General features: G+C 43.0%; 1 protein-coding gene across 2 annotated transcripts in view; it reads right to left on the bottom strand.

Moving 5' to 3' along the window:
* The window catches only part of CCNYL1 (cyclin Y like 1), a 40,341-nt gene extending 14,550 nt beyond the window's left edge, over positions 1 to 25,791 (bottom strand). Inside the window, exons 1-7 of one of the 2 annotated variants that reach the window (XM_059853293.1) lie at positions 25,655 to 25,791; positions 23,285 to 23,370; positions 7,987 to 8,061; positions 5,727 to 5,761; positions 3,985 to 4,085; positions 983 to 1,018; positions 195 to 246 (exon numbers count right to left, since the gene is read on the bottom strand). In XM_059853293.1, the coding sequence (XP_059709276.1) occupies positions 195 to 246; positions 983 to 1,018; positions 3,985 to 4,085; positions 5,727 to 5,761; positions 7,987 to 8,061; positions 23,285 to 23,370; positions 25,655 to 25,734 (465 nt within the window). In that variant the 5' untranslated portion in view covers positions 25,735 to 25,791. Of the gene's footprint in view, positions 1 to 194; positions 247 to 982; positions 1,019 to 3,984; positions 4,086 to 5,726; positions 5,762 to 7,986; positions 8,062 to 20,224; positions 20,527 to 23,284; positions 23,371 to 25,654 lie in introns of those variants that run through there. The other variant, XM_059853292.1, reaches the window with a different exon arrangement.
* Between the last annotated feature and the right edge of the window lie 1,111 nt (positions 25,792 to 26,902).

Genomic DNA, 26,902 nt, shown 5'->3' with positions numbered 1-26,902 from the left:
CAGTTTGTAACATTTAGACTGGGCTCTATTCATGATCTAGCTGATCTCAAAAGTCACTGTCTGCACTTTGTATTATGTATTAAGACACAATTTAAGATCAATTTGATTGTGGCCTGGTGCTAATACTTTTTTATGACATACCATATAAATCAAGATGTTACTGATATACACTCAGAGGGCAAAAAAATACTTACTGTGAGAGGGTGAGACTTTTCATCAAAAATATCCAATGATCTGTCAGAATCTCTACAAAACAAAAGTCTCTGGTTTAGCAATAAGACTTAATTGGTTATACTAAGCTCTACTAAAAATCATTGTTCATTAATAAGAATCAAGGGACATATTTTATATTTCAGCTTTTCCTAGAATACGGCATGGAGCTACCTTGTATTTTTGCAAAGCATTTAATGATGAGTCCTTGCAATTAAATATTTAAGATGCTAAACAATGAATAGCTTTCCATGCTCTTGTATTATGCTTACTAAAGTTCTCCCCAAAGTGTGAAACTAGGTGAAACTCATGAATAGCATTACTTCAAAAGGTCAGCTGTAGTTCAGAAGCATATGTGGAACTAGCTGTAATGGCAAGAGTGATTTGCACATGGACAGAGTGTTCTTCACCCATCAAAACTAATCCATACCTCTGTACTCAGGATAAGCTGAACAAAGTCCAAAGGCTGATTTGTGATGAGTTAGATGTGTTTTCCTCCCTCCCTGTTTTGGAGCTTTATGTGCCATTGGATGGGTGCATTACTGACCCTTCCACAGCTACTCAAGAGGGGGTACAAAGAGAAAACAGATACAGCACACAGTGCCAGAGTTTTCACCTCCTTTGAGATTCACCAGCTGTCACTGAAGTGACCAAGACCATATCTGACTCTATGATCTTGAGAGTTTTTTTCTAAGCTTAGTGATTCTAAGATTTTATATCCCTGGTTCCAAAAGAAAGTCATTCTATTTCAGCAAAGGAAGAGTTCACTCACCTGTTCTTTATATGGTAGAATATTGCTAATGTTACACTAAAAAAAAAAAGAAAAGAAAAAAAGATTTAACAAAGCATTTTCCATGCACACTATTCGACTGCAAAAGCTGTCATTCAGTGGAATGTTACAAATCCATTTTGCAGTAACCTCCTCTTCCATCCCCATGCACTACAAATCTCATTTCTGATGTTTAAGTGTTGGACAGAAATTGGCCAAATCAAATCTTGCCAAACTACTCTGACATTCATGATGTAGATATTTGTGCAACAAAATAAGTGTTAAGTGACATTTTTTCAACATATACCTTAATTTCCTGATTAGGTGATATTTAGTGCAAATGTAGCCTATTCCCAACTAAATTGTAAGTTCTCCTTGCTGTTACCTATACCATTGCAGAGATTCTGCAGATGTTTTAACCCTGTCTAGTTGTCTAACTTAGAAACTGTCTAAAAACAGAGTAATAAAGATGGTATTATACCAGCAGAATCCAAGAAGTGGACAAGAACAGATTTCAGTCTCTGCTAAGAGAGGCAATAGGTTTCATATATTAAACACTCATGTACTGTGGAAAATTTCAGATTCTTTACTCGTGGTGGTAACAGGAACACTGCCATCACAGGAATCCATCATGAAAGTTCTGATCTGCTGTCAGCTGTACAAAATCACTGCACACTGTCACTTCAGAATGGTACAAGCATAATTTTTTAGACTTTTGTTTTGTTTTTCTCTAGAAAAGGAGAAGTGACATGTTGCATACCTTTGTCTGAAACCAAATTTTAAAGTAACAAATCAACTTAGACACTTCCAAACTCTACTAGACTATTAACTCTGTAAAGCCTTCTGGGCCTCAATCTACTTGATAAAACTCTTCTCAATTCTCATCTGGTATCATCTAAGTGCAAGTAATTGACTTTCTGGTACCCAGAAAAATAGCTCCAGCAGCCATGTACATTGCAAAACATAATAACAAGTAGGTAAAGAAAAGGTAGAAAGGCCAGAACTAAACCCTAAGTCAGCAACATGCTGATTTTCCACAACTAGAGGGCAGACTAATATCACTGCAAAGTACCAAACACAGCCCTACGACTTCTCCTGCAACTCCACACAAAAGCCATTTCAAGTTTTCCCAGGCCAAGAATTTCTTGATTTGGCTTTCAGTGTGACCTGAACTGCCCATCTCGAGGCACATTTTCAAACCCACGTGTGGAAACCCGGGGTGTTTGGACAGAACTGGTCGGAAAAATTCTTCAAGAGCAGCACGAAGAATTCTCGAAAAGGCTCTTCAACAGGCTGGCTCCACTGAAGTGATGGCAGCAGCATCTGCTGGAGGACCATGCTTCAGATGCAGAAGATATGGACATGTGAAAAAGAAGTGTCCAGAACCAGTGAAAAGTGTGAAAGCACCAGGCCTTTGCCCAGGATGCAGAAAAAAGGGAACATTATGCAAATCAGTGTTATTCCAAATATGATATAGATGGAAATCTTCTATTGTGAAAAATGCTTCCCAGGGAGGGAAACCCCCATGTAAAGATAAAAGTATTAGTTATGATTCAATTACCCAAAATATCTCTGAAGACAGAGCATTTGGGAAATGTGGGGTCATCAGCTGATTCCCCAGTGGTTCAGAGTTCTAGGGATTGTTGGTATTGAGTTTGTAACCTTTGTTATTTTTGGTTTTTATAAGCAATACTGATAAACAGTGACTGTTGTAATGTTATATGAATGCTTTAAAAAGGTTGTTTTAACCCCTTCAAACACTTCCTGTTGCTAAGTTGATTACACTCAGATTTTTGTGATAAGAATTATTATTAAGGTAGTGTTGTAATATTTGCAGCCATGTTTTACCATCTCTTTGTGTGATCACCACAAGACATGTGGCTCCTCAGGATCCTGCCTTTTTGTTTCTTAACTACTCATATGTTTGGTTTGGTTTTTTTTATCCAGATTGCCAGTTTCATGGTTTTCTTCAGTTATTATTACAGAGGTACTCCAGCAGAGAGTTCAGCTGTAGCATTAACTTCTTTTTAATTTCAATTTTGTACTAGGTCTTTCATTCAGCTGCACTTCCTCCACTCTCAGTGTCCAGATCCAGGCTCACAATCCCAACTGTGACCAAATTCACATCTCTGAAGAAGAGATTTGCTGTGTTTGAAGGATCTCTATCCTGACAGAAACTTCAGAGGGATTCAATTACTTGATGGTTTGATTGGTTTTTAATCCTAAGGTTTCTTATTCATAACTATTATTTTTAAGAGTCTTGTTTTAAAATGTGTTAAGTGATACCCCCCAATTAGAGTTTAGGCTCTGGCCAAGCTCTAGCTCTACTTGGATGGAGTGTCTGACAATCAACCCAGATGTTTTCTGCATCAAAAAGTATTCAAGCCCTTTTGGCTTGGCAATTTGACCATATATGACAGCTGAGCCTATTTTCAGAGGGAGTTTGGAGAAACATAAATCTGGACATGATTTCTCCAATTTTCTGTTGTTTTAAGGTTCACCAGCTGTCCCAGACTCTGGGATGACAGTTCAGTGTTGTAGTGCTTGGTAATTGTATGATTGTTGGCCATTTTGTGCCTTCTAATGAGAAGCTGCCAAACTCACAGTGATGAGACTGTTTTACTGATAAAAATAATAAACACTTGAGTCCAAACATGAACTGCCATCTCAAGTGCCTTCAATCCAGACCCAGAGAAACCAACAGCTGGGACTCCCACACCCACAGTGCTGACACACTTCTGCACTGCCTCAAGTGCACAATGAGAACAGCTCTGAAACAGGACAGTCCATGAGCTCTGTGACTGAAACAAGAGCTCCCTCCAGCAGTTGATTACCCAGGGCTCTACACCCCTTCCTTCCATGACCAACCTGCAGAAGCAGTGCTGTGCTTCTCTCATTTCAAGGGTGCAGCTGGCTTTGGAACAGACAAGACCCCCAGAGAATCCCAAGTAACCCTTACAATGCCACTCTTACAAGCCCCTGTTGATGATCACAAGGGTCCTTACCACTTTATTGTGCTTCTAAGGTTAGGCTGACTGACAGTGCTGTCATCTATAAATATTGTAGAGCATGAGCTGTATTTCTTCGTAAGCTGCCCAGGAGAAACCTTGGGGGAAAAAAAGAAAAAAAGAACTGAAATACATTCAAGAAGAGGGATTCTGTAAGCTTTTGTTTAGCACACTGAATACTGGCTTTACACCTCAAGTGGTTGCTGCTGCAATGTAAGCTACCCTGCAGCCATCTAGTTCCTTTGTGTAAGATAAATTTATAAACCATCCCTTGTAACACACAACATGATTTTAGATAATTTACAGCAGAAACAGCTGAGCTAATGCAGCAAGTCCTGATTTCCAGTTCTTCCCCATTCCATTCTTCTCAGTTTGTGTCCCAGTCTTCCCTCTCTGTGATGTACTCTAGTAAATTTCCCTGTGACTCCATAATCACCTTCTCCCTTCTTTTACACCCTATACCTTCCCAGTTCCTGGTTACCCAGTTTAACATGTGGGGGTTTGTCACGCTACAGTTTCAAAAAAAAGAAACCTTTTCCTGACTTGGCTCCCTTCACACATGTCTTGTTTAGCATCTGGAATCTGGAAGCAGAGTACTGCTATTACCCTTACTTTTACTATTATTATTTAGAGCTAGCAATATGCTCCACATCCATTCTAATCCTGTCCATTCTGTACTGTGAGAATATTCCAATATAACCCTACCCAGGCTTCCCTGAGCATTTTTAGAGAATGCCTTGCACTAGAGATAGGACACCATCACTGAGGGAGGAATTTTATCAAACAATTCAAGATTCACTAGTTTTCACCAGAATTTTTTTTAATTCCTTGCCTAAAACTTGAAAGTCTTAAATACGAAAATGCTGACACCCTTCAAAACTCAACAGCTGCCTGGGAATATCTCCCATTCCAGCTGAAGTTTGCCAGCAAAAACACTCCAGTCACACTTCACCTTGGTACTGGCAGACCAAAGCTGGAATTATAACAAAAAAAAGAGACAAAAAAGGAAAAGAATCACCCCCACTCCTTGCATAATCATGCAAAATAAGAGACTTGAAATACCATTATCTTACCAGTACTTTATCAGTAGACACTTTTGATATTTTTAAGCTTTGTTACTAGCTTCCATTCTTACCTTTACTAGTCAATGATTTTTATATGCACCTATTAATGACATTGCATCTTTTTTGTTTTGGCTGTTTTTTTTGGTAAGTGAGGTATCCACACCAACTAATATTTGTGGAAGAAGCTCAGAGCATAATTTCAGATTTTCAAACTAATGGAGAATCACCTGTTTATCATACTGATGATATTTGTTCATTGTTCTCTTTTCACACTGGTAAAATAAGTCCTGTAGCAATACTCAATCAGCAAATCATTCAAGACTTGCCATCTTGGCTGAGAAATTAATGCAGTTTTATTTTTTGTTTAAAAAAATACAGACAGGTTGGCTTATATTTCCTTTCTTACTGTTCTGAAATGCTTAAAACTGACAACAAAAAAAAAATCATTTTTATTCTTTGATTCTTTTGGCTGACATCAGCCATTCTATGCTTTGTGATACTGGGCCTGCTTATTGCTTAGAGACAGGCAAGGGTAATTCAGTTTTACCCTTCCAAGGAAGATCTGGAACATGTGTAAGACTAGATACCTAGAACTCCTACAGTTGTTTCCTTTGTCTTTGTCCCCATATCCTAATATTATTTACATATTTACATACATACATATGGTTTACTTACATGATTTATATGGTTACTCTTCCTCTTCTCTCGCACTAGAAAGAAGGAAAAGTAATGTGAACTGAAAGGTTTCCCAATTTACATTCCATAAAGCAATTCTATTAACCTAGTTTTCTAAAGTATGGGAGTATTAAAAGTTTCACATTTTATTTTAGGTGTCTGGAAAAGTAGTTTGAGGAAAAAATACCAAGTTTTATCTGGAAAAGTAGTTTGAAGAAAAAATACCATGTTTTATCAAGCTAGTAAGCTACATACTCCTTCTGTCTCCCCACATGTACATTTAGGAACAACTGCTTCCCATCACACTAAGGGGAAAAACGTCTCAGCTTTGAAAAGGTGCTGTGTATCATGAAAAGCAGGATGATTTCAGACAGTTCAAACAGACAATGTCCAACAGCAGACAGCCGCAAAAACAGCACACCCTGAGCCTGCCAAAGGCACACAAGGAGGAAGGGAGGTGCCCAGCATTATTTAGGTGCTCCCTCTCCTCCCAGCAGCAGAAGGTAAAAGGGTATTTCACTGTACAGAAGATGCTGGCACAAGCTGTGCACCTATTCATCATACAATTGCAACCATGTCATCTGATCATTTATAACTGTGTTAGTCTTTCAAAAGAGGCTCCTGCAAGGTTAAACCTCCAGCTGTGACAGCAGCACTGCAACAGCATGCTGGGGAGAGCTGCACACATGCACAAAGTACAGAAATGTGACCAGCATGGACAGGCACCTCTCCAGATCAGTACCACTCCTTAGCAGGACACATTCTCTGACATTTTTAGAAAAACTCACAACTGGAAAAGAGTATCCACATTTTTTTAGTCTTTTTTCATAAATCAAAACTCATAATCCTGATAACATCTCACTGAGAGAGAACTTACAGATATTAATTCTGCTAATTCTATGGAGGGTCAACTAAAGTAGAACAAGTGACATTAAAAAATAAATTATTCTGCCTGACTTCTCCATAAGAATGAATTAATTTAATACAAACTTCAGAGAACAGTTCAATAGTTTCTACCTCACCCAGAGGAGCCTTTTTCTCCATGAACACAAGCCTACACAATTCAATCCATTTCATTGGAAGATACCCAGATGACATTTAGAAGCACCATAGGCCCAAGAAGGCTGTTCAGGGGGCTGGAGCATTTCAGAGCAGGGCTGGAAGGCTGCACAGTGACAGCTCATGGACTCTGTCAGCCTGGGAGCTCCACCTCCAGCACTGCCCATCTCACAGGGGTCTGAAAGGAGCAGCTCAGGCCCTCTGCTGTTTGAAGACTGACCTCAGAGGCCCCAAAAAGAGAGGTCTTTACATCTCTCTGGTATCATCTCTTCTGGAGAACCGGGCTAGTGCTTGCTCCCACTGCTCACAGATTATCTGAGCACTGCAAAGTTGATACAACTGACAATTCTACCACTTGCCACAAGACTGAATAGCAGGACAGCAACTGACAGACCTGTCAAAATAATTCTTTTCTGTGGCAAAGCTGTGCCAAGTTAAGAGACACACTGCAGCTTTCCATCAACACATCCAACCTCAAGTGCAAAACAGTGCTTCAAACAAGAACCAACCACAAAAGAAACAGAAGCATTTAAAAAATATTATCTTAGACTCTGTTTTAGCTGCAACTTCAAAATGTCCTATTGTCAGAATTTGAATTTTTATATCTGCAATACAGAAATGCCTCCACTTTTTAACAGCCTTTTAGAATGCACAAGCTATAGCAATTGTTTCAAAACTGAGTTGTGAGGTTAACACAGGATCTGCAAAGAAACTGAGAATCCCAATACATCTATATAATTAAAACTGGGATTGGAGAATATTTATCCTCTGAAACTATTTAAACAGTTTAAAACAACATATTCAAAAGCAACTGACATAGACTAATGGCTTAGGCTTATTATTTATTACAGAAAAAATAATTTTTTTTCAACTACAACTTTTTTACTTTAAAACAATTTTTGAAAGAGTCCTTGGTTAAAAAACCCACCAGTGTTTGAAACTTGAATTACACTAATGAAGTGAGCCTTGCTCCTTCAAACTACTAGGATCTGCACTCAGAAATCTGATACTTAAAATCACTTGATCTTTAAAATGCTTAAGTGTTAAGTAAAATGGTCTACAAACAAGTTTCTGTGTAAATACATAAATTACTCATCCCTGTGCTTTGAAAGAACTGAAGCATTGTTCTTGAGCTGTTACTTTTGCTTGCTTTTCCAATTTTTTCCTGTTTTTTGTTAAATTGGAAAAAACCTTAGCTTACCATCTGTTTGTGACTTGCTCAGGAAAATTGTGCTTGCTCTGGGATGATCAGATGGATTAGATTCCAAGGCTAAATCTGAAATAAGAAGGACAAAAAAAAAAAGGAGATACCTTTAATAAAAAATGACAACTGCAACAATTCCCATCCCTCCTCAAAGTGCTCAAGCACAGTGATGGAAACATGATCAAACCCATGTAGAATGGGCTGTCTCTGAAACAGAACTGTACTTTTGCCAAGATGAATAAAAATTTTACATTTTTCCCTCTGAGAAAAAAAAAAAACCCAACAAAATGGACAGGGAGATCTCAAAAGTCCATTTATCTTCAAAAGTCAACCTGTGCCCCTGCATGTTAGGGTAGCTGGCTGTGGGGCATGTGCTCAGTAGTGAGCACAAAGCTAGAACCTTATTAAGAGACTCATTAAAAAAAATCATACCAAAACAACAAAAAATTATCACTGCTGATCTTTCCCTCTGTGGTCTTTCCCTCTATGCACCAAATACAGCAGGAAACAATCTCTGTAGTCTTACAAAAGAACCTAATAAGTAACATTTACAGTGCTGATAAATATCAAAACATGGAGCTTACACTATTCAGTTCTTTTGGAATTTCAAATAAAACCATGTAAAGCTAAAATGAAGTTATTGAAGAACCAAATGACTGCTTTGATCCTTTGCCACAACAGAGCAGTGATGGCTTTAGAAGAGGATATATTACTCCCTTAGACTAAGATGGAAGTGATCACAAAAGTTTATTGATGAAATTGTGACCATCATGATGAAATTCTGAGCTGCCTTAGCTTCTGACAGAAGAAACAGTTGTTCTGAGGAACAGCCATGCTACAGACACAGTGACTTATGGAACACATGAACAGAATAATCTGGACTGAGATCCTCCAAGTGCTGGGAAGAGCAAATCTGCATCCATTTACAGCTGTCACTCTTATGCCATGCCAGCCAGACAAGCACACATGCTCGGGCATGAGCACTTGCACTCTCAAGTGTCCAAGCTGGGACCAGCACAGCTGCCACACCCCTAAAAAGAAAAGCCAGCTAAGAATCACCACCAACTTTTAATTTAAAAAAAACCATAATCTTTCCTGCACCCAACCAAGAGAACCCTGCCAGACCACAAACTGCCTGGGTGCTGCAGTCTGACTGTGTGATGTTTGTGCTGCTGCACCTCCCCACAGCACAGCCACAGCCCCCATGCACCAGCAAGGGAATGTGACTGCAGAAGGGCACGAGTCCCCACAACTCCTCACTCCAGATCCCACTGGGAATGCACAACACTGCTCTCCACACATCCATGTTTTCCAGGTACTGGGCTTTACAACACTGCTGATCTTAGTCCAGCCCTGTTGCTCTGGCACTGGTCCAGGATGTGGACCACTGTAATTCTGGATCTCTACTGTTTAAGTAGCCAACATCTGTTTAGGAGCATCAAGACTGTTCAAAAGGGAATTCCCTCCTCCTCTCAAAAAGACCAGGGTCAGCCATGAAAGCAGACCATCTTGTAAAGTTTTAAAAAGTTAATTTATAAAACCAGTATTTTCATTGTCACCTTACTGTGCTCATTCCCAGCACACAGTGAACAGACACCTGAATTTATTAATGCAGTAAAATGTAAGAAGCCCTGGCTTAGATGCCCTAGAGTGGAATTTGCCTCACAGCTCATACTTCAAGTACTTCTGAATACACAGTTGGTTCTCTGAAAAAATAAAAAACCCAGCATGCAATAGCATGCCATACTGCCACACTCTAAGTACCACTTGTAGCATCTTAACAAAATAGTGTAACTTGTTTAAAACTTGTCCACAAGTCTGACAAGTTTCTAACACTGATTTAACAAAATCACATTTAAAAGACAGTATACAGCTTCTAATGCTAGCACTGCATTAACAAACTCAACACAAACAGTGATTCAGAAGCGGAAGTATTTTGCCAGCCTAAAAGTAACTGAAGTATCATCAACAGGCCAATCAAGACCTTAAAATTCAGATTATTATCAGCAAGTTATGATGCAAACAGAGCAAATGACTGAGAACTTGCTTATTTACAGTTCAGCAGCAACTTTTAGAGTAACTGGGTAAGTCAGGTTAGAATGGATCTCAGAGGTCTCCAGTGCAACCTCCCACTGAAAACAGAATCAGCTTTTGGTACAACATGAGGCTGCTCAAGGTTTTACTGAGCTGAGCCTTGAAAACTTCCAATGAGGGTCCATAGAGCCTAGATCACCTTTCCCAGCTGGGGGACTAAAGCCTACAGGGCTATGAGACTCACAGTGGAATGGTAGGGAAGAGCTTGTAGGACTGCACAAGTCTTGGGCCATATTTAGGGAAAGGCATCAAGGAAAACTGGGGAGGAAAAAGCCCAGGAAAACTGAAGGAAAAGGGCACTGAAGTCAGTAACTCCTAACACAGGACTCCATGTTTCTCCTTGCTGAATTTCATAGGGTTGGTGTTGGCCCAGTGTCCAGGTCCCTCTGAATAAGCAGCCTCCAGCACACTGACTGTGGGCTGCCATCTGCAATTTGGGCATCCTCCATCACCTCCTCCAGGTCACTGATAAACATTAAGCAGGACAGATGCTTTTTTCTCCAAGGGAAGAGACAATACAGGATAACATCCATCCTCTCTCATCTCATTAAAAACATACACTACTATCTTGACTTCCCTATGGTTTTGATTTACTGTGAAACCATGTGACTTGTTAATGCTCACTTCTTACATTGTTTCTGCCTCTCCTCGTGCTCTGCCAGTCCCTATATCCATGCCTCTCACATGTTAGAAATCAGGTCTAGGATAAAAGCACAAGAATGAACATAACCAACTTTCATCCCAGACAAGAAGTGTCTCCAATGTCTTCCTGTCATTCCAGGCAAGAAGATCCACAGCACTGCAGCATGCACTGAGTGACACAGAATTGAAAAGGCCACAGGAGTCAAGCAGACCCACACATTTAGGAGAGGAACAGAACTGCAAGGATCACAGACTTCACTGGCTCCAGTTCCATACTGGCTCTGCCAGACACTTTCTGCTGGATGAAGCCAGGTGTATCAGCAGCCACAGCACATTAAACCCACAACACAGAGGATAGAACCAGAGTTAAGGTACCAATAGTCCAAAACACATCACACAGCTCCCAGTACAAAATCCCACCAGAAACCATCCAGGCCAACTCTAGCTGGGTTTGTTATTCCAGTAACATGGCCCGAGCAGACACAGTGTACCTGCTTTGGTCTGGCAAGAGACTGCAAAGAAAGCTGCACTTAGCAGACCACCTTCCTGTAGCTTTCCCCTTAGAAGCTGCCAGAGAACTTTAACCATCCTGCCTGTGCCATTTTCCCTGGACAATGCTTTTTTCTAAGCAATGGAAAAACCAATCATGTGATTTGCTCGTCCTGAACTGCCAATGTTGCTCATGAAATACTAAAAAAAAAAAATAGCAATACAGCTGAAGGAAACAAGGCAAGAGGCAGATAAGGGCATGAGCAGAGGTAAAATTTAATGGGAAACAGCAAAAGAAAAGGCAGAGGAAGAGATAAATCTGTCTGCAAACAATTTGACTCACCACCAAGCACAACTCCTAACACTTCATCCTGGCAGCACTTATGAGTCCAAAGCCAAGACACAAGCCCTGAAGGTAAGAGTAAGTCTTGAGTAGGAGCTGCATCAGAAGTTGTATGACAGAAAACTCAAGCTTCACATTAAGTTAACAGAAAAAGAAAGCAGGTATGGCACGGGATAAACAGGAATAATGGGAATTAAAACATGCAGAAACAAGAATGAGAGAAATGAGAGGAACAAAAGGATAATATAAAAAGCAAGAAAACAGCTCCAGAATATTTTTGTTCTAGAGGCTATAAACCCAATAGAAATCAAAACACTTTCTATCAGACCCTCACACTTAGAGATAAAGAGGTGAGAAGGGAAGACTCCCACCATAAATGAGAGCAGGACAATAATGCTGCTACACAAGGGCACTTCACCTGTCTGAGAACAGGGTGTTAAAAACAACCTTCCCCCTTATTTCTCTGCATCTCTCAGAGCCATTTACTCATGTGTACTACCAAGCTTGTAGGATCAACCCTGCCTCCAGGTGGAGCAGAGAGAAGCCTGACCTTGCTTCCCTGTGCCACCGTGTCCCCTCTGAGGAATGCCTTGCAGCTGGCTTGCACGGCAGACAGTCGCAGCCACCTCTGCTGCTCTGGGCACACACTGCCCCCGCAGGGCAGAGCACATCAACTTCAGAGGCAAGCCTCTGCCCTAGCTCAAGATCTTGCATCCTTTCCACAACACAAAATCCACATGAAAACTTTACTTTTATCCATGCCATGTAAGAATCTGTGCAGGTTTTAGGAATTTATTATGCCAGCTACTTATCTGTGGTTTACACACCTCCACGGGTGACTTCTAATTACTACAAACACACTTTACACATTGCATCCTGCTACATGTATTATCCTGTGAATAAAGATGACACTAAGTAGCAGCCCTTTGACAATTTCACTGCTTCAGAACAATAAACTATTGCATTTTCTTTAACAGTTTTAGCCCCATCCTTTGCTTCACTAGACAGCAGTAACATTTTGATACTGCACAACTTTAAAGCATTAAATAATACAATAATCTCTTTACTGTAAATTGTGTTTTGTCACTTGCTCAATATCTTACTAGCTGTGACTAATGCTTGAGTTTCCCTTATATCACATTATGCTGTAAAGATGCAAGCCACTTAACACTGCCAATAAAAATGTAAAAATTATAACAAATTAGATGAGCAAATCTGCCAATCCATTTCAGAAAGTCTGTTACTCCTAACAATAATTTCATATAAAATTATTTCTCCTTCAAATTATTTTACTCTAATTCTTTTCCCTGAACCTTTTAGGAAAGTTACAACTCTGGTTTCTACATTTAACCTGCTTTGTTTATTTGTCCCAGCCACTCCAAATGCACCAGAGAGCCCAGCATGCATAGGTTGTTTTCTATTTGCAACTCTCCTTGTTGCAAGATTGTTAAAAGATTATTTCTATTTATTGTGAATTTACACAATAGACACAGATATTTTAAACCTATATAATAGCTGTCAGTTAATTTTTATGGCACTACTACAGAAACAGTAATATCATTACCAATATATATTTAAGTACACACTGATGTTTCAGAAGGATGCAGAAATTACTTCAATATACAACAAACTCTCTTAATTAGGATGGAATTATTTGTTCTTTTACACCACCCTCCAGAGCTGGGCTGCAGAAACTGACACAGTAAATATTTCAAATTTGCTATTAAAATCAGAAGACTTTAGAAAGCAAAAGTGCAGATATATATTAAATACTGGCAACTGTAAGGGTTTAAGTAATTTGTTAATTTCTGTGGACTAAAAAAAAAAAAAAAAAAAAAAAAAATCAATACCATATTAATACATTTCTCAAAGTGCAGGAGTACCCACACCACTCTGTACAGCCTCCCCAGGACATCCCAACATGATCCTATTGCACCAAGCAGGACAAGTTAAAACAGTGGTAAACAAGATGCCCCTAAGATTTTATCTTTGAACTAGAAGGAACACAGTAGCTCACAAGCTAGATTGTAGAAGTAACTAATGCTTTGTTAGGGATGTGTTCCTGCATTTAATTTAGGACCTTTTAAAGGGCAAGGAGAAAGAATTAGTTCTATGCTGTCACTTTTTACTCCCACACTGCCCTTCACACATAACACAACTCACTATCACCAGAGGTTAAAGTCGAAGTCCACACCTCTAATTTTCTAACTGGTAAGCCAAAACAAAAAAACCCAAAACCAAACCAAAACAAAAAAACCAAACACCCCCCAAAAAACCAAACCAAAAATGAAACAGAACAAAACAAAAACCCCCAAACAAACAAACAAAAACCATAACAAAAACAAAAAACCCCACCAAAACCACCAAACCATACAACAAAAAAATTGGTATATATCAATATATATAGAGTTATATACAGAGTAACCAAATTTTAGACTCTTAGGTCTATGCTGACAACAGCAGGCGTAAGGAAAGCCTTCCCATACATTCCTGACATGTTCTCTGCCTCACTTCCAAGCCATGGTTCAGAAAGCAGAACAGGTGAGTACCAGAAATTCCAGTCTCAGGCTGTGTCTGCAGGTGACCAAAGCAGGACACACTGCAGCCTTTGCTGGTGTCACATGTCACCTGAAGGACTGGCACGTGGGACGCTTTTCACCTCTTCCGACTGCTCGCATTTGCAAACTTCAGATGAAGCCTGGACCTCACCTGCTGTTTGCTCTGTAAAAGAAAAATGACTACCCACATAACAAAACACGTTTGAGAGCTTTACATAAAAACTTGTTTTAGTCTTTGAAATATACTGGCATTCAGCAGTTTACTATCTGAGCCTGACACATTTCATAACAAGCCAGTGTTAGTTTTCACTAAACTGGAAAAAAATCAACAATGTTTGATCACTGCAATGATTTGAGACCCTTTCAGAACTCCAAACAGAAGCAAAGCTGTGCTATACACACACAGCTCATCAAACATTGCAGAATGCGACCTGGCTGACAGGGGGATTTTTGTGTAAGCTGTCAAGGTAATCCTGATATTCACATCACCTGCAAGCAAGATCTTCAATTTTATTCAGCTGGCTTTACTACATATTTAAATAAATAGCACCAAGTTTTTTTAAGTCAGTACCATCCTCACTTATCTCTTGAAATCAAAACATTCCGAGTTTTTTTCTGAAAATATTATTTTTCTAATGTGTGAAATAAAAGCACACACTCAAACTCTAGATGTAATGAAGAAAAAACCAGATAGGTTTAGAAATCTCAACATGGACTTGCTGGCAAGGATCTACAGATGCAAGGTCTGGGTATTTCATGTTTGGTAGAACTTCCTTCCTGCCTCCCATAGTAACTTCTTCCTTCTCCCTGCATGTGGAAGAAATATGGCTAGAAATGTTAATTTAATGTGCAGTATGAATCTGGGAGGAGTAGGGTTTAGGGTTTTGTGTTTTGTTGGCTGTGCAAGAGTTCATTCCCCTGTTAGTCAGCTTTTTGGTATGACCTCACCACAATGCTCACTCTTGAGAGAACACATACTTCCAGCCACTGAACTTCTGCTGTTCTACATCTGCCCTGCAGGTAGAAGGGAAAACAGCAAATCTCCTAAAGAAAGCCAGCAGAGGATAAGGATGCTAGAGGTAAGTCACACAGAATCAGTTAAAAAAAAAAAAAAAAAAAAGTTCAGATTAAAATGAATTCAGTTTCCTTAGTTCTATAAGTGTCACCAAACCTCTCTGATTATATATTTCCTTTCAATACCTGTTATGCTGAAAGCCTGAAGAAACACACCAGAAACACAAATCAGTCTCCCTCCACATAAGCTTTATGTACATATGTTCTATACCAACTATTCTTAAAAACCTAAGGTTTACTTGCCTGCTGCAAAAGTCTCCAAGACTTACTGAAGAGAAAAAAAAGGATAGAGGATTTTTTAGTTGCCAGCAGCAACCAAGCATAAGTACAGAAATACAAATATTATACTGCAGCAACAAATTATTTTATTTCAAATTCCCGATTCTATAGGTAAATTTTATTGCTGTTCCTGGATGACTTTATGATTCAGTGATTTCCACTACAGGTACTTCACAGATTGTTTCTAGAGGCCATGGCATCAAGCTTCTTAAGGTAACAACATGTTTCAGGCTTACAGAAAGTCCAATACTTCATATTTGTCAAAATCACAGACTATCTGCAACTGCTACAAACACCTCTGTAATGCATGTCTAGTCAGTTTTTAGAAAGGGATATTAGCAGTTATGGGGAACCAAGAGTCAGCCCAAGTAAGGTGACAAACTTGGTGACTACAAGAAAAAAAGGAGAGGGAATACTAAGAAAAGGCACCAGAGCATCATTTGGTTTTTAGCTTTAGCTTCATGTTTGTCCAAATAGACAACAGTATTTATCAACCTATGCAGCTACAGATCTTCAAATAGAGAGGCACAAAAACCAACACAAGGTGGTTAAGCCTTCCTTGAGATGAAACTGCTGGCATGAAAAAGCTGATTCTTTGCACCAGAATGTTTTAACTTAACTAACGTTTTAACTAGGATTTAAAAAAAAAAAAACAACAACCAACCAACCCCAAACTAAACAAACAAACAAACAAAAACCCAAAACACACACACACACAAAAAAAACACCCCAAAAAAAACACCAGGAAAAAACCTCCACCCACATGCCTGAAATAAGATGAAATTATATAAGAGAAACAAATGAATAGTATTTAGACCTTCTGCAAGGAGATGTACAGACAAGCTATTGTTCACCTTCAACACTGTTTAGTAACTTCAGCATGCAGACAACCTGAAGCTTTCAAGAGTTACTCTAGGCACTAGCCAGGTAAACCTCACTACAGCCCTCTTCAAAGTCCTCTTCCATTTGCTTTCCCATCTAACCAGTGTTTGATGATCACATCCCAATCAGCTCCTCTCCTGATCCCATCTGCTGTTCCCTCTTATCCCTGTCTTTTCCCTGGCCATTCTCCATCTCCCAGTTATTCAGGTGAGGGTACCAGATCACTTTGTCCCACCACTTCAGTAGGGCAGTACTCTTTCCCTTGGTTCAAGGGAATCAGGCAAACCTCTGCTCAAACTCAGTGAACAGCAGCAGTGCAGGGAGATGATTTCAAGTGAGAAACATCTGCTGAGCAAGGTCTCGTTATCCAAGGATCAAAGAATTTTTGACGAAGCAGATCTTTGTTTAAACATAGGGATCTAGCAAGAAAGTGTCAGCTGTAAGAAGTTCTTCCCCTAAATAACAAGGAGAAAAATCTCAAGGAAAACAAAAAAAAAAAAAGGAAGCCCAAAATAAAGATTAGCAGACACTTATTTGGGGGGTGGAAAACCCAAACAACCAAACAAACCCAAACAACCAAACTAAACACCAAACCAATCACCTCAGCCCACTAAATGGCACACTAAGATCAAAGGCTACCATTACTAAAACTAGATAGGAAAGCCTTTTTGGTCAATGCAAACTGTGTTGAACTGCTGATTTAAGGAACACAATGCTCAGCTGAAAAGTCAACTAGCTGCTTTAGATTCATGGCAGACTTTGATATTTAATATTAGCAGTAGGCATGAACCTATTTGGGAAAAGCTTCTGTTTTCAAAGTTATGTTTATTCCTGTTTACTTAATCCAACTTGCCTTAGCATACCAAACCACAAACACAGGCTTATTTCTCGTCTGGAGAAAGCGTGCACCAAACAGGGTATGGCTCAGGATCTTGAGAGCCATAAAATACAAGGTCATCCCTTAAATTCTCTTAGTAGAGGATCTGACAAACCTTTCCCGTTTGAATTAACCTTTGTTGAAACATGAGTCTTTCAGTTTTACTGAGTGTTTTACCTCCTTTCCACCTATTTTTCTGTCATACATAAATACCACATCGTAATTTGTCCATTTTAAGAAAGTGAGAATTTTCTTGCTTTCTTCTGATCTGATACAGGCAATCTAAGCAGTGCTGGCTGGAAAGTGGTGCCTGTTAAGGAGAAGGCTGGAGAAGCTACAGAATAATCCTCACTTAGGAGCACAGACCTGTGAGGAACACATTCCACTTGCTACGGAAGAGCAACACAAAGCTACGAAACAAAAAGGCCAAAGCTCAGTTGGTAACTCCTGCATTCCTGATACAACCAAAACATTCAATTTTAGCAAAACAAAAGTACTTAAGACAGACTTTAGAACAACAAACAACATGGAGGTAGAAATTTAAGGAATGAAGCATCTCCATCCCATTCGGATGCTAGCTTTCTGATATATTTAGCTGTTTTCTTAGAAACTCCTAGAACTGAGCAGTGTGGAACAAAAATAGCCAAAACGATCTTGACTTTTTTCCTTGCAGCTTTCTCCTTTCTCCCTGCCAAAGGATTCAAGAAAAGGGCAGTCAGTAGGTTCTCAGTCTCCCATTATGGACTAAGTCTGCATCTTAGCTAGCCTATGATATTATACAATAATCAGTTACAGAAATATGTTTTATCCCCCAAATTAAACCAATACTTTCTAGTAGTCAAGAGCACAGAAATATGCAGGCTGCCTGCATGGTTTGGGTATGCCAACAGCTTTTACACTCTAGAGTTTAAGAGAAATAGGCATAACTATCTAGTCTATTACAGATTTATTCTTTCATAGGAGGTATTAAATTAAACAAATAGCTGCCTCACTTCTAACTTCATAAAGCCTGGATCATAACACTGGATTTCAGACTTCACAAATAGTACTTTACATTTTGAACTTAACTTCTTCAATTCTATCCAGGGAGTGCTTTGCAACATTTAAAAATCAACACAAGAAGTTTTACTTTTAAGATTGACTATCCTAAATTTTATTTTAATAAAGGTATCAAACTTTGATACTTTCTGCACCCCTAAAGAGTTGTATCAATCAGAAAACTTCAAATATCATCTATCACTTGCAGCAGATCAACTTTGGAGGGCAATAGTGAACCACTGTAAAAGTGATCTTTAAAATCATCTTAAACATATACCACTTATGCAGTTCTAATGTTAGGATTATCTCCTGCCTGAAGACTCAAGTTTCTATAGCCACAAAAGTAAATTTTGTGATAGACAGCTAGTATCTTATTCTTGGACTATACATTCTTATTCAGGCTTGCAAATAAAAAAAAAAAAACAAAAACTTCTCTACTTCAAGGCCAGTCCTGAAACATGAATGAATTCACAATTAAATCTTAGCACAGCTGACATGATCACATACTAAAGATTCAAACAAACACAACCCTTATTCCTGAGGAGATTTGTTCAGCTTAGGCATTTTTGCTTGGCTTATTAGAATCTTTAGAGAGTTTAGCTCCTCCTCCCCTAATGAGTTGAGAGAGTTCTGTAATAATCTCCCTGCAAAAATAAAGGTTTATTTCTCCTAGGCAGCAAACACAATTTCTACTACTGCACAGCTGTCTCAGAGGAGCTCCAAGGGGCTGACTGCTCCATCTCATTTCTGGAACAGCTGCACCATATGGTGCTGTGCAGAACCCTGCAAGTTGAATAATTCCATTTCTGAAGGTCTCCTCACACTCTTCTGCAACGAGTCTGAGAGCAAAAATTTTTTTCTTAAGTTCAAGAAGAGTACGGATTACAGTGATTATTGTTACTGTATGCACCGTACATTAAAAATGCCAGGCAGACTACCTTTTCCCAAGCGAATATATTTCCCATAGGCGTGGTTATAATTGCGAAGAGGAACAGCAAGATGTTTGTTAATTAAACTAAGTTTTGAATATCATGAGGTGCTAGACTGCGCCGTGCGGCTGCAGCAGCAGCAGCACCACGTGAGCGCCCGGGCAGGCAGCAGCACCCCGAACCTGTTACATGGCCGGGGAGCTCCTCCTGGCAGCACCGCCCTGCGGCTCTCCCGGCCCGCCAGGAGATGCCTTGCGGAGCGGCTCTGCGAGGTACCAGCGCTCCGGGTGCCGCTGCGAGCAATCTGAGCAGCACATACGTTCCTTCTTCCCATGAGTCCAAGGAAAGCAAATTGGGAACACCGAGAGCTACGCGACAAGGAACGCCGGTGTCATGAGTCCACAGTTACAGCCCTGCACAGCCAGAGTATAAATTACTCACGTCCAGCCACGGTGATGTCATATGCACACAATCTTTGTAATTCTTAATTCCCTTACTCCCCACACACCCTCTTCCTTCCTCCTGTTCAACAGAGACTGGAAATGCAGCAGCTTTTGCGATCTGCCCGAACACTACGACCGAGTCACGGCTCCATAGTTAGGGAGAAAGGAGCAACCAGACTTCTCCGCCTCAGCCGGGAGCACCCGGGGGCTCTGCCACGTTCTCTTCCCGTTCCCCGACCCTCTCTCCGGGATCCGGGCAGGGCCGGGCGCTGCCCGGCAGGGGAGGCGCTCCCGGCCCGGGCGGGGACTCGCCGAGCGGCCCCAGGCTTGTCCCGCGGGCGGAGGTCCCGGCCCGCAGCCGGACCCGCCGGGGCCGTGCCGGCGCCGTGACAGCCGCGGGGAACTTTGGCTGGGGCGCGGCGCGGGCCGAGCCCCGCGGGGCCGGCGGGACCGCGCTGCCCCCGCCGCCGGACAAAGGGGCCGCGCCTCGGGCCGCCGGTGCCCCCCGGGTGCCCACCCGGGCGGAGCGGGGGCACTGAGGGCACAGGGATGCGGTGCCCGGCGCTCCTCGCCCACCCGCCGCTCACCATCCGGGAACTCCCGGTCGCTGATGTGCTGGAGGTGGGGGCCGCCGCCGCCGGGATCCGAGTCCCCCGACTCGGCCTCCGCCGACCCCGAGCCGCCGCCGCCGCCGCCTGCTGCCGCCGCCTGGTACGCGTCCGCCCAGCGATCGGGCCCCGGCGCTGCCCCTCCGCCGCCGCCGCGAGCCCGGCTGAGCTTGGGGCTGGCGTCCGGGGATACGCAGCAGGTGACGGTGTTGCCCATGGAGCTCGGAGCTCCCCCGCCGGGCCCCGGCTGCGCGGCTCCGGGCTGGGCCGGGGGAGGGGAGGCGGGCGCAGGGCGGGTCGGAGCGCGGGGCGGGCTCAGCGCCTCCGCCCCCGCCCCGGCCGCGCGAGGCCCCGCCCGCCCCCACGGCCGCGCGACCGCCCCGCCGCCTCCTGCACGAGGCGAGCACAGGCCTCGCGCGAGCGCCCGCCGGGGGGGCGCCGGGCCCCGCCCCGCCCCCGCCCAATCATCTCCCGCCGCCGCGCCGCGTGACGGCCGCTCCGCCAATGGGCGCGGGGCTCGTCACGCGCCCGCCGCCGCGCCCTCCCCTGGCCCGCGTCTCCGCCTTCCCCTCCCCTCGCCTTCCCCACGCGCACGCGCGCACGCTCAGCCGGCCGCGAGGCCTCGGACGCGCCCCCCATGGCCACGCCCGCTCGGCGCCGCGCGCTCAGCCCCGCCCCCGGGGGGCTCGCGGTGGCCCGGCGTGCACGTGCCGCGGGCACGGCGGGAGCGGCCGTGTGGGAATGCGGGACAGGCGGGGGACGGCCTAGGAACAGCCTAGGAACAGCCTGGGGACAGCTTGGGGACAGCCGGGGAACAGCCTGGGGACAGCCGGGGAACAGTCAGGGAACAGCCAGGGGACAGCCGGGGGACAGCCACTCGCAGGAGCACAAGCCACAATGCCAGCGCTGCCCCGCCGCAGCTCCTGCGAGCTGGAGCAGGTCGTGGCCGGCCTCTCCCCTCCCTCCGAAGGGCTGAAGGGCTCCCGGCCGGGGGAGCCGCTCGCCGGGCGCTCCGCTCGCTGCCGTGCGCGGTACCTGCCGGCTGTCCGGGAAAGCGACACTGCTCGGGACCGCCGGCATCCCCAGGGAGCGCTGAAAGTCCCCAGCAGCCGCGCATTTGCTTGATGAGTTTCAGCTACCTGAGAGCTCCTCAGGGGACTGGAATGCTCAGATACACTCCAGGGAAGATGGATTGGAGGGCGAGATACCCACAGCAGTCAGAGGCCCTGATAAAGGCAAACATGCGTTGTTCTGCAATGAAACAACCCGCTATCGCTACAAAAATTTAACTCTGGCCCCTGATAAGAAGAATGGCTCTGCAGAAGACTTAAGAGCACACAAAAGTATTACAAAACTCTGCTATCATGCTGGCAGTTATTCCAAAGATAAGCAGCCTCAGGGTTTTATTCTGTTTTGTAGCAAAAATCCTCATGTTGGCTCTCCCATGTGATGACAAACATAGAGTTTTTGGGCAAACCATGTGTAGTTTCTTTGAAGAGAGGAAGTCAGAGATGCTGTGTTTCCAGAATTTGTACAACTTAATCCCAGGCACAATAAAGTGACAAACCAAATGATTTATAGTCTTATATGAGGATTATTCCCTCAGACTGATGAATGATACCTTTTCACTTACCAGCAATTTCTCTAAACTATGTTAGCTAAGCCTGTCTACATGCTACTGACAGTTTGCAAAGCCTTGTTACTCCAGAGGAATCTGACCTTGCTGTGGATTACACCAGGGCCTTGGGGAAGATTTGCTTTCAGCTCTTCTTGAACCACTTCAGTTCAGCTGAAGTCGCTCTGCAGCCTCTGCACTCTGCTTGGAAAGCTGTAGGCCAGCCAGTCCTGCTCCCAGTTCTAGGAAGGGCCAGGGGGAACCACTGGGTGGAACAGGAGACTGACCTGGGCCAGGGAGAGAAGGGGCTTCATGCCAAATAGCCATTGAGAGACTGGTGTTTTCTTCCCTCTGGCATTGCATCCAGTGATTTTTTCTGAGCATGGTGGGGAAAAAGAAGAAGCTAGAGGGTTGCCATGACTTGTTGAAGTAATTAACTCAAGCAAGAATAAGAGTTGGCTTGCATCTGCACTATTTAATATGAAAACTGGCATAATTTCCTCTTGCACGAGAAGAGCAATACCTTCCCTCACTCTTTGCACCTGGCTGACTATTTTCAGAAGCTGGAGAGGCTGAGCAAGCTGCGCTCCTGCTGCACTGCTGTGCCCAGTGTCCGTGCCTAGAGCCAAGTCTGCCTGCTCCTTGCAGCCGTGGGCTGTGGGGCTGCCTGGCTTTGCCAAAGGGAGCTGCAGCTGCAGCAAGTGCCTCGGGGCATCCCAGCAGCAAGCTGGGACATCTACTAACTCTCAGCTTTGGAGCAGCCTCAAGGAAGTCCTTTGCCAAAGCTGCAGTTTTGGGCAGTGGAAAATCCTCGTTCAAGGGTGAGGAAGTGAGCAGGAGTGGCTCACTGGGCAGCTGAGCACCAGGAGCCAGCCTTTGGGGCCAAGAGCCAAAACCCCACGTACTTGTACCCATAGGTGAAAAATGCTGGGAACTCAGAGTGGCTGGAGTATGTGATGTGCCTCGCTGCTATTTGGGTGTGAAGGTTTTGGTTCCTCTGCCTCACAGAGGCTGAAGTTTCCCATGGGTTTCATACTTGTTCTCAGTGTGTAACTCTGCAAAGGGGGAGAGATGAAGGCTGCTCTTCCCCTGCGCTGCTGCTGTTGCAGAGTATCAGGATTTATACAAACATGCAGAGGGAGGAAAGAAATCAGTAGTCTGTTTCCCTGTGAGGACTTATTCATGTAGGTCTTAAACAAGAGGAAGCTGAATTTAAAACCTGGAAGTCACAGAAACACCAAACTGTCCCACCTCCTTGTCATTCCAGAAGTTCAGCTTCCGCTTCCACATACCTCAGTACAACAGTAAAGAGTAATTTTCCATATCTGTGCATGTTTTCATTTAGCTGCAGTGATGAGGAATAATAATTTCCTGCTCTATTTTGGCAAAGTAACTCTTAAAGTCTTAATTCAGATCTGACTTACCAGGATAATATGACAAAACCTGTTGCTGTGTGTATTTTCTACAGAACGAGGTGATCCTGTTAATAAGGTGTAGTGTGAGCAACACCCTGCAGAAATGAAACACATTTATCTTTTATTTATGCAGCTTAACATTCTATTGACTTACTGCTATAGCAATACACTGAATACCCTCTATCATGATTTACTACTGGCCCTGGTCCTCTTCCTGTTTTCTGTCTCATCTTTCTACTGTTCTGCTTGATTTACCCCAGTGAACCATCAGACAGTTTCCACTATTAAAAAAATCAGTTACTTTGATGTACAATGGGCAGCATGTACCTAGATGCACATTTTGCATAAGCAGGCATTTTGGGTGGCGGATTGTGGCAATAATGAATGCTTGAGCTGAAAACAGCTTACTGTTGGGATTCAACCTCTTTTCCTCCTGCTCCAGAAAGAGATGTGTGTGCCATGGGACTCTCAGTTACCACCCCTTGTCTCTGAGCAGGGCACCCAGTGGGCAGCAACCCTCCTGCGCTTTAATTTTCACAAAAGGGAAAGCAAAGTAACTTTCAAAAATGTGGGAAATTAATCCTAATTTAAACCCTCTCAGGAAGTTGCTGCAAACTTCAGGAGAGCTCCACACAGCCTTTAAGGAAGGTCAGACAGCATCTTGAAACAAACCCTAAATCAGATTGTGATGACAGTCAAAGGAGTAGTGACCTCTGCTACTAATATGCAGAGATTAGAAAGACCTGTGGTTTATTCTGAATATACAAAGGACTAGACTTGCCCCTCATGTTAGTCTAATGAGGTCAGAGCAGCAATACCCTGCCAACTACTCCAAGTGAGGAGCACACCCTGCCAACCACTAAATGCAGCTTCTGAGCTATACACTTAAGTATATGTATAATTATTTGCAGGCTGCATAATAAATGAAGACTACCAGGCTTGACACGACTAATATTAGTGCTACCAGCTGTGTTTTGGCTTGTGGGCTTACAGGGGGAGGTAATTCTGTCTCTACTTGGCCCATTTGCTGAGTACATGGGAGCTGCTGTCTGCTTGCACTTCTCAGACAAGTCTTTACACTTCCTCGTAGGCAGAGTTGTGCAGGTTTTTATTTAAGTCCCTCTCTGAAATCTCAGCACTTGCATTCACAACCACACAATCCTGTCGTCCTTTGCCTCATTATGCAAAACCAGGCTCCCCTCCATCTGCAAGCAACAGTATCCCTAAGAGGAGATGTCTGAAGCCAAAGTTACCACCTTCTTTATGAGTAATAACTCTTGAAAAATTCCCAACTCCAGGCATATGTTCTTGTCCACACCAACTGCAACAAGAAGATGAAAGTCTTCTAAAAGGCTTGAAATGAAATTGCAGAATTTCCTGTAAACTATCCAGCTTCACAGTCACCATCAGTCCCAGAAATGGAGAATGGCTTGTTGCACACACTTGGTTGTGCTTCACAGGGCCGAGAATCTTAAATCCAGTAAACTGATGTTATCTTCCCCCTGACTTGGTACTGCACATGCCTTTCCAAGGTCATGCACCTCCTTGCCTATCTGCAGGGTGATGACACCAACTCTGGGATGTGTTTTGTTCAATTTCTCCCTTCTTAGAAAGTGTCACAGCTGGGGGAGGAGTGCTTGCTGATTTTACTTGGATAACTTGGAGAAGAGCCAGGGCTTTGTCTTTTCCTGGAAATGTAGCTGCAGGAAGAATGAATCACCAGGTTGAACCTGTATAACCAACTGAAAACAAAAGCTCAGACTTCTGTGTCTCACTTGGAAATAATCGGGGGAAAAAATAGGCATCCTGTTTTGAAAACCACTACCAGCTGACAGGACAAAAATGTTGCACGTGTGATGTCTTTTGAAGCTGACAAGTAACCTAAGACTACAGCCATTTAAGGGAAAAATCCCTGAGCTAAACAGTAGTTAGGGAAATAGAATATTCCAATGTTTGGGGGAGAAAAGTAACCAGGGAGGTTATTCAGAACACCCAAGGTGGATTTTTAGTAGCCCTAATGTTTCACACACTATTAAATCTCCTGTACTACCTTGGCTAGCAGTGAATACAAGCAAACCAGGGCTGGGGAGCTGTGTTTGATAGCATAAGGACAGACTGCAGTGCTGCTGTCATTGATTAAATCCCTCCTTTTGCCTTTGCTGCAATCTAAGATGTCATTACAGGCAATGCAGAAGCTGCTTGGCTGGCTTGCGAGCATCTGGATCGCTGCAGGGATACCAACAGCACAGGCATGTGGGAGTAAACCTTTCTTTATCTTAGCTTCTCTCTTCTGCTCCTACCTTTGTTTTGTCTTCAGGTAAAATAAAACCAGCTTGATAGTCACTAAAGACTAAGTTCATGTTAATGGAGGCTTAGTACCTGAGAAGAAAATTCAAGATGTGCTGGAGCCAAGACAGAGGCCTGCAAAGCTGTACTTTGGGCTGGCAGAACCAACACATCAAATATTAGAAATAGCTGTTGCTGCAGGTCAGGGATACAGATTTCTTCTGTGGAAAAGGAAAATGCTTTTCAGTATTTTAACACAAACTTTAACTCAAGTAGTTTTTCTCAGAAAAGTCTAACTGTGCACGTGTAAGTCCTGCAGCAAGCTGATTTAGGGTAACCTTCTGCAGTTCTAATTCCAACTCTGGGCCACCAAAGCCGGGACAGTGGTGCTAAGGGGCCCTCCCTGTTAGTTTTAAGCCACCTGAAATTGCTTTGACTCAACTCTTCCATCTTCTCTGCTGTCTGATGGATTTTCTTTCTAAGGACTCAAGAAGAGAAACACTGACAATACCATTAGAAACAACATTAAATCCCCCACATCTTTCATATGCTTGGATTCTTCCTTCTTTTAAAAGGGTAACAGCTGCACTGAGGTAAATGCCTTTGCATCTATATGAATGTTATAGCTGTTGTCTGCCTGTCCATATAATTGTTTTTAAATTGTTTCAAATTAGTTGGTGCTACTAGTTTTAAATTAATACAGTGCATTGCTTGCACTGTAATTTCCTCTCAAATTGCCAAACACTGCACCAACAGAGCATATCATAAATTTTTCCACCTAATGTTAAGCCTCTAGATCCTTCCTCAGACTCCACAAAAGGAAGGTTTTTGTAGCATTTTCCCTACCCCGTGTCTGTTCCATTTCCCCACCACAGCCCTGTGCCCCTGGAGTGCTGCTGGAGCAGCCTTTGCCATGTCTGTTCACACGTCAGTCTTGCTCTGTGGGTTATGGACTCTCCCTTCCCAAGACCCAGCACTGGCATCTCGTGGCCTGGAAGTTCAGCAGCTGGAGATGTGGGTAAGGCTGTAGGTCTTTGAACATCTGAAAGTGGGGGGAAGTTTCCAGCAAATGAAGTGCAGCTGGAAATCTAGTGGTTAGTTGTGAAGAGCTTACTCAATTTGCTGTTTGTTCCTTAACTAAAACTTCAGAACAATGTCAGCTTTCTGACCTGCAAGGCCTTCGAGAGCTCACTCAGAATTCTACTATAAGCTAAGTGATCCTTCTGCAACAAGACATTTAAATAAATGTGGTGATTATATATGGCAGTTTATCAAGAGGCAAGGTTGAAGGCATAAATGTAGTATTACTGATAGGAACAATTCCTTCTTCAGAGGTCCCAG

The sequence above is a fragment of the Haemorhous mexicanus genome, chromosome 8, assembly GCF_027477595.1.
Source record: "Haemorhous mexicanus isolate bHaeMex1 chromosome 8, bHaeMex1.pri, whole genome shotgun sequence".
Lineage (NCBI taxonomy): Eukaryota > Metazoa > Chordata > Aves > Passeriformes > Fringillidae > Haemorhous > Haemorhous mexicanus.
The sequence above is the reverse complement of the archived record's forward strand: the minus strand, read 5'-3'. Positions and strand labels throughout refer to the sequence as shown.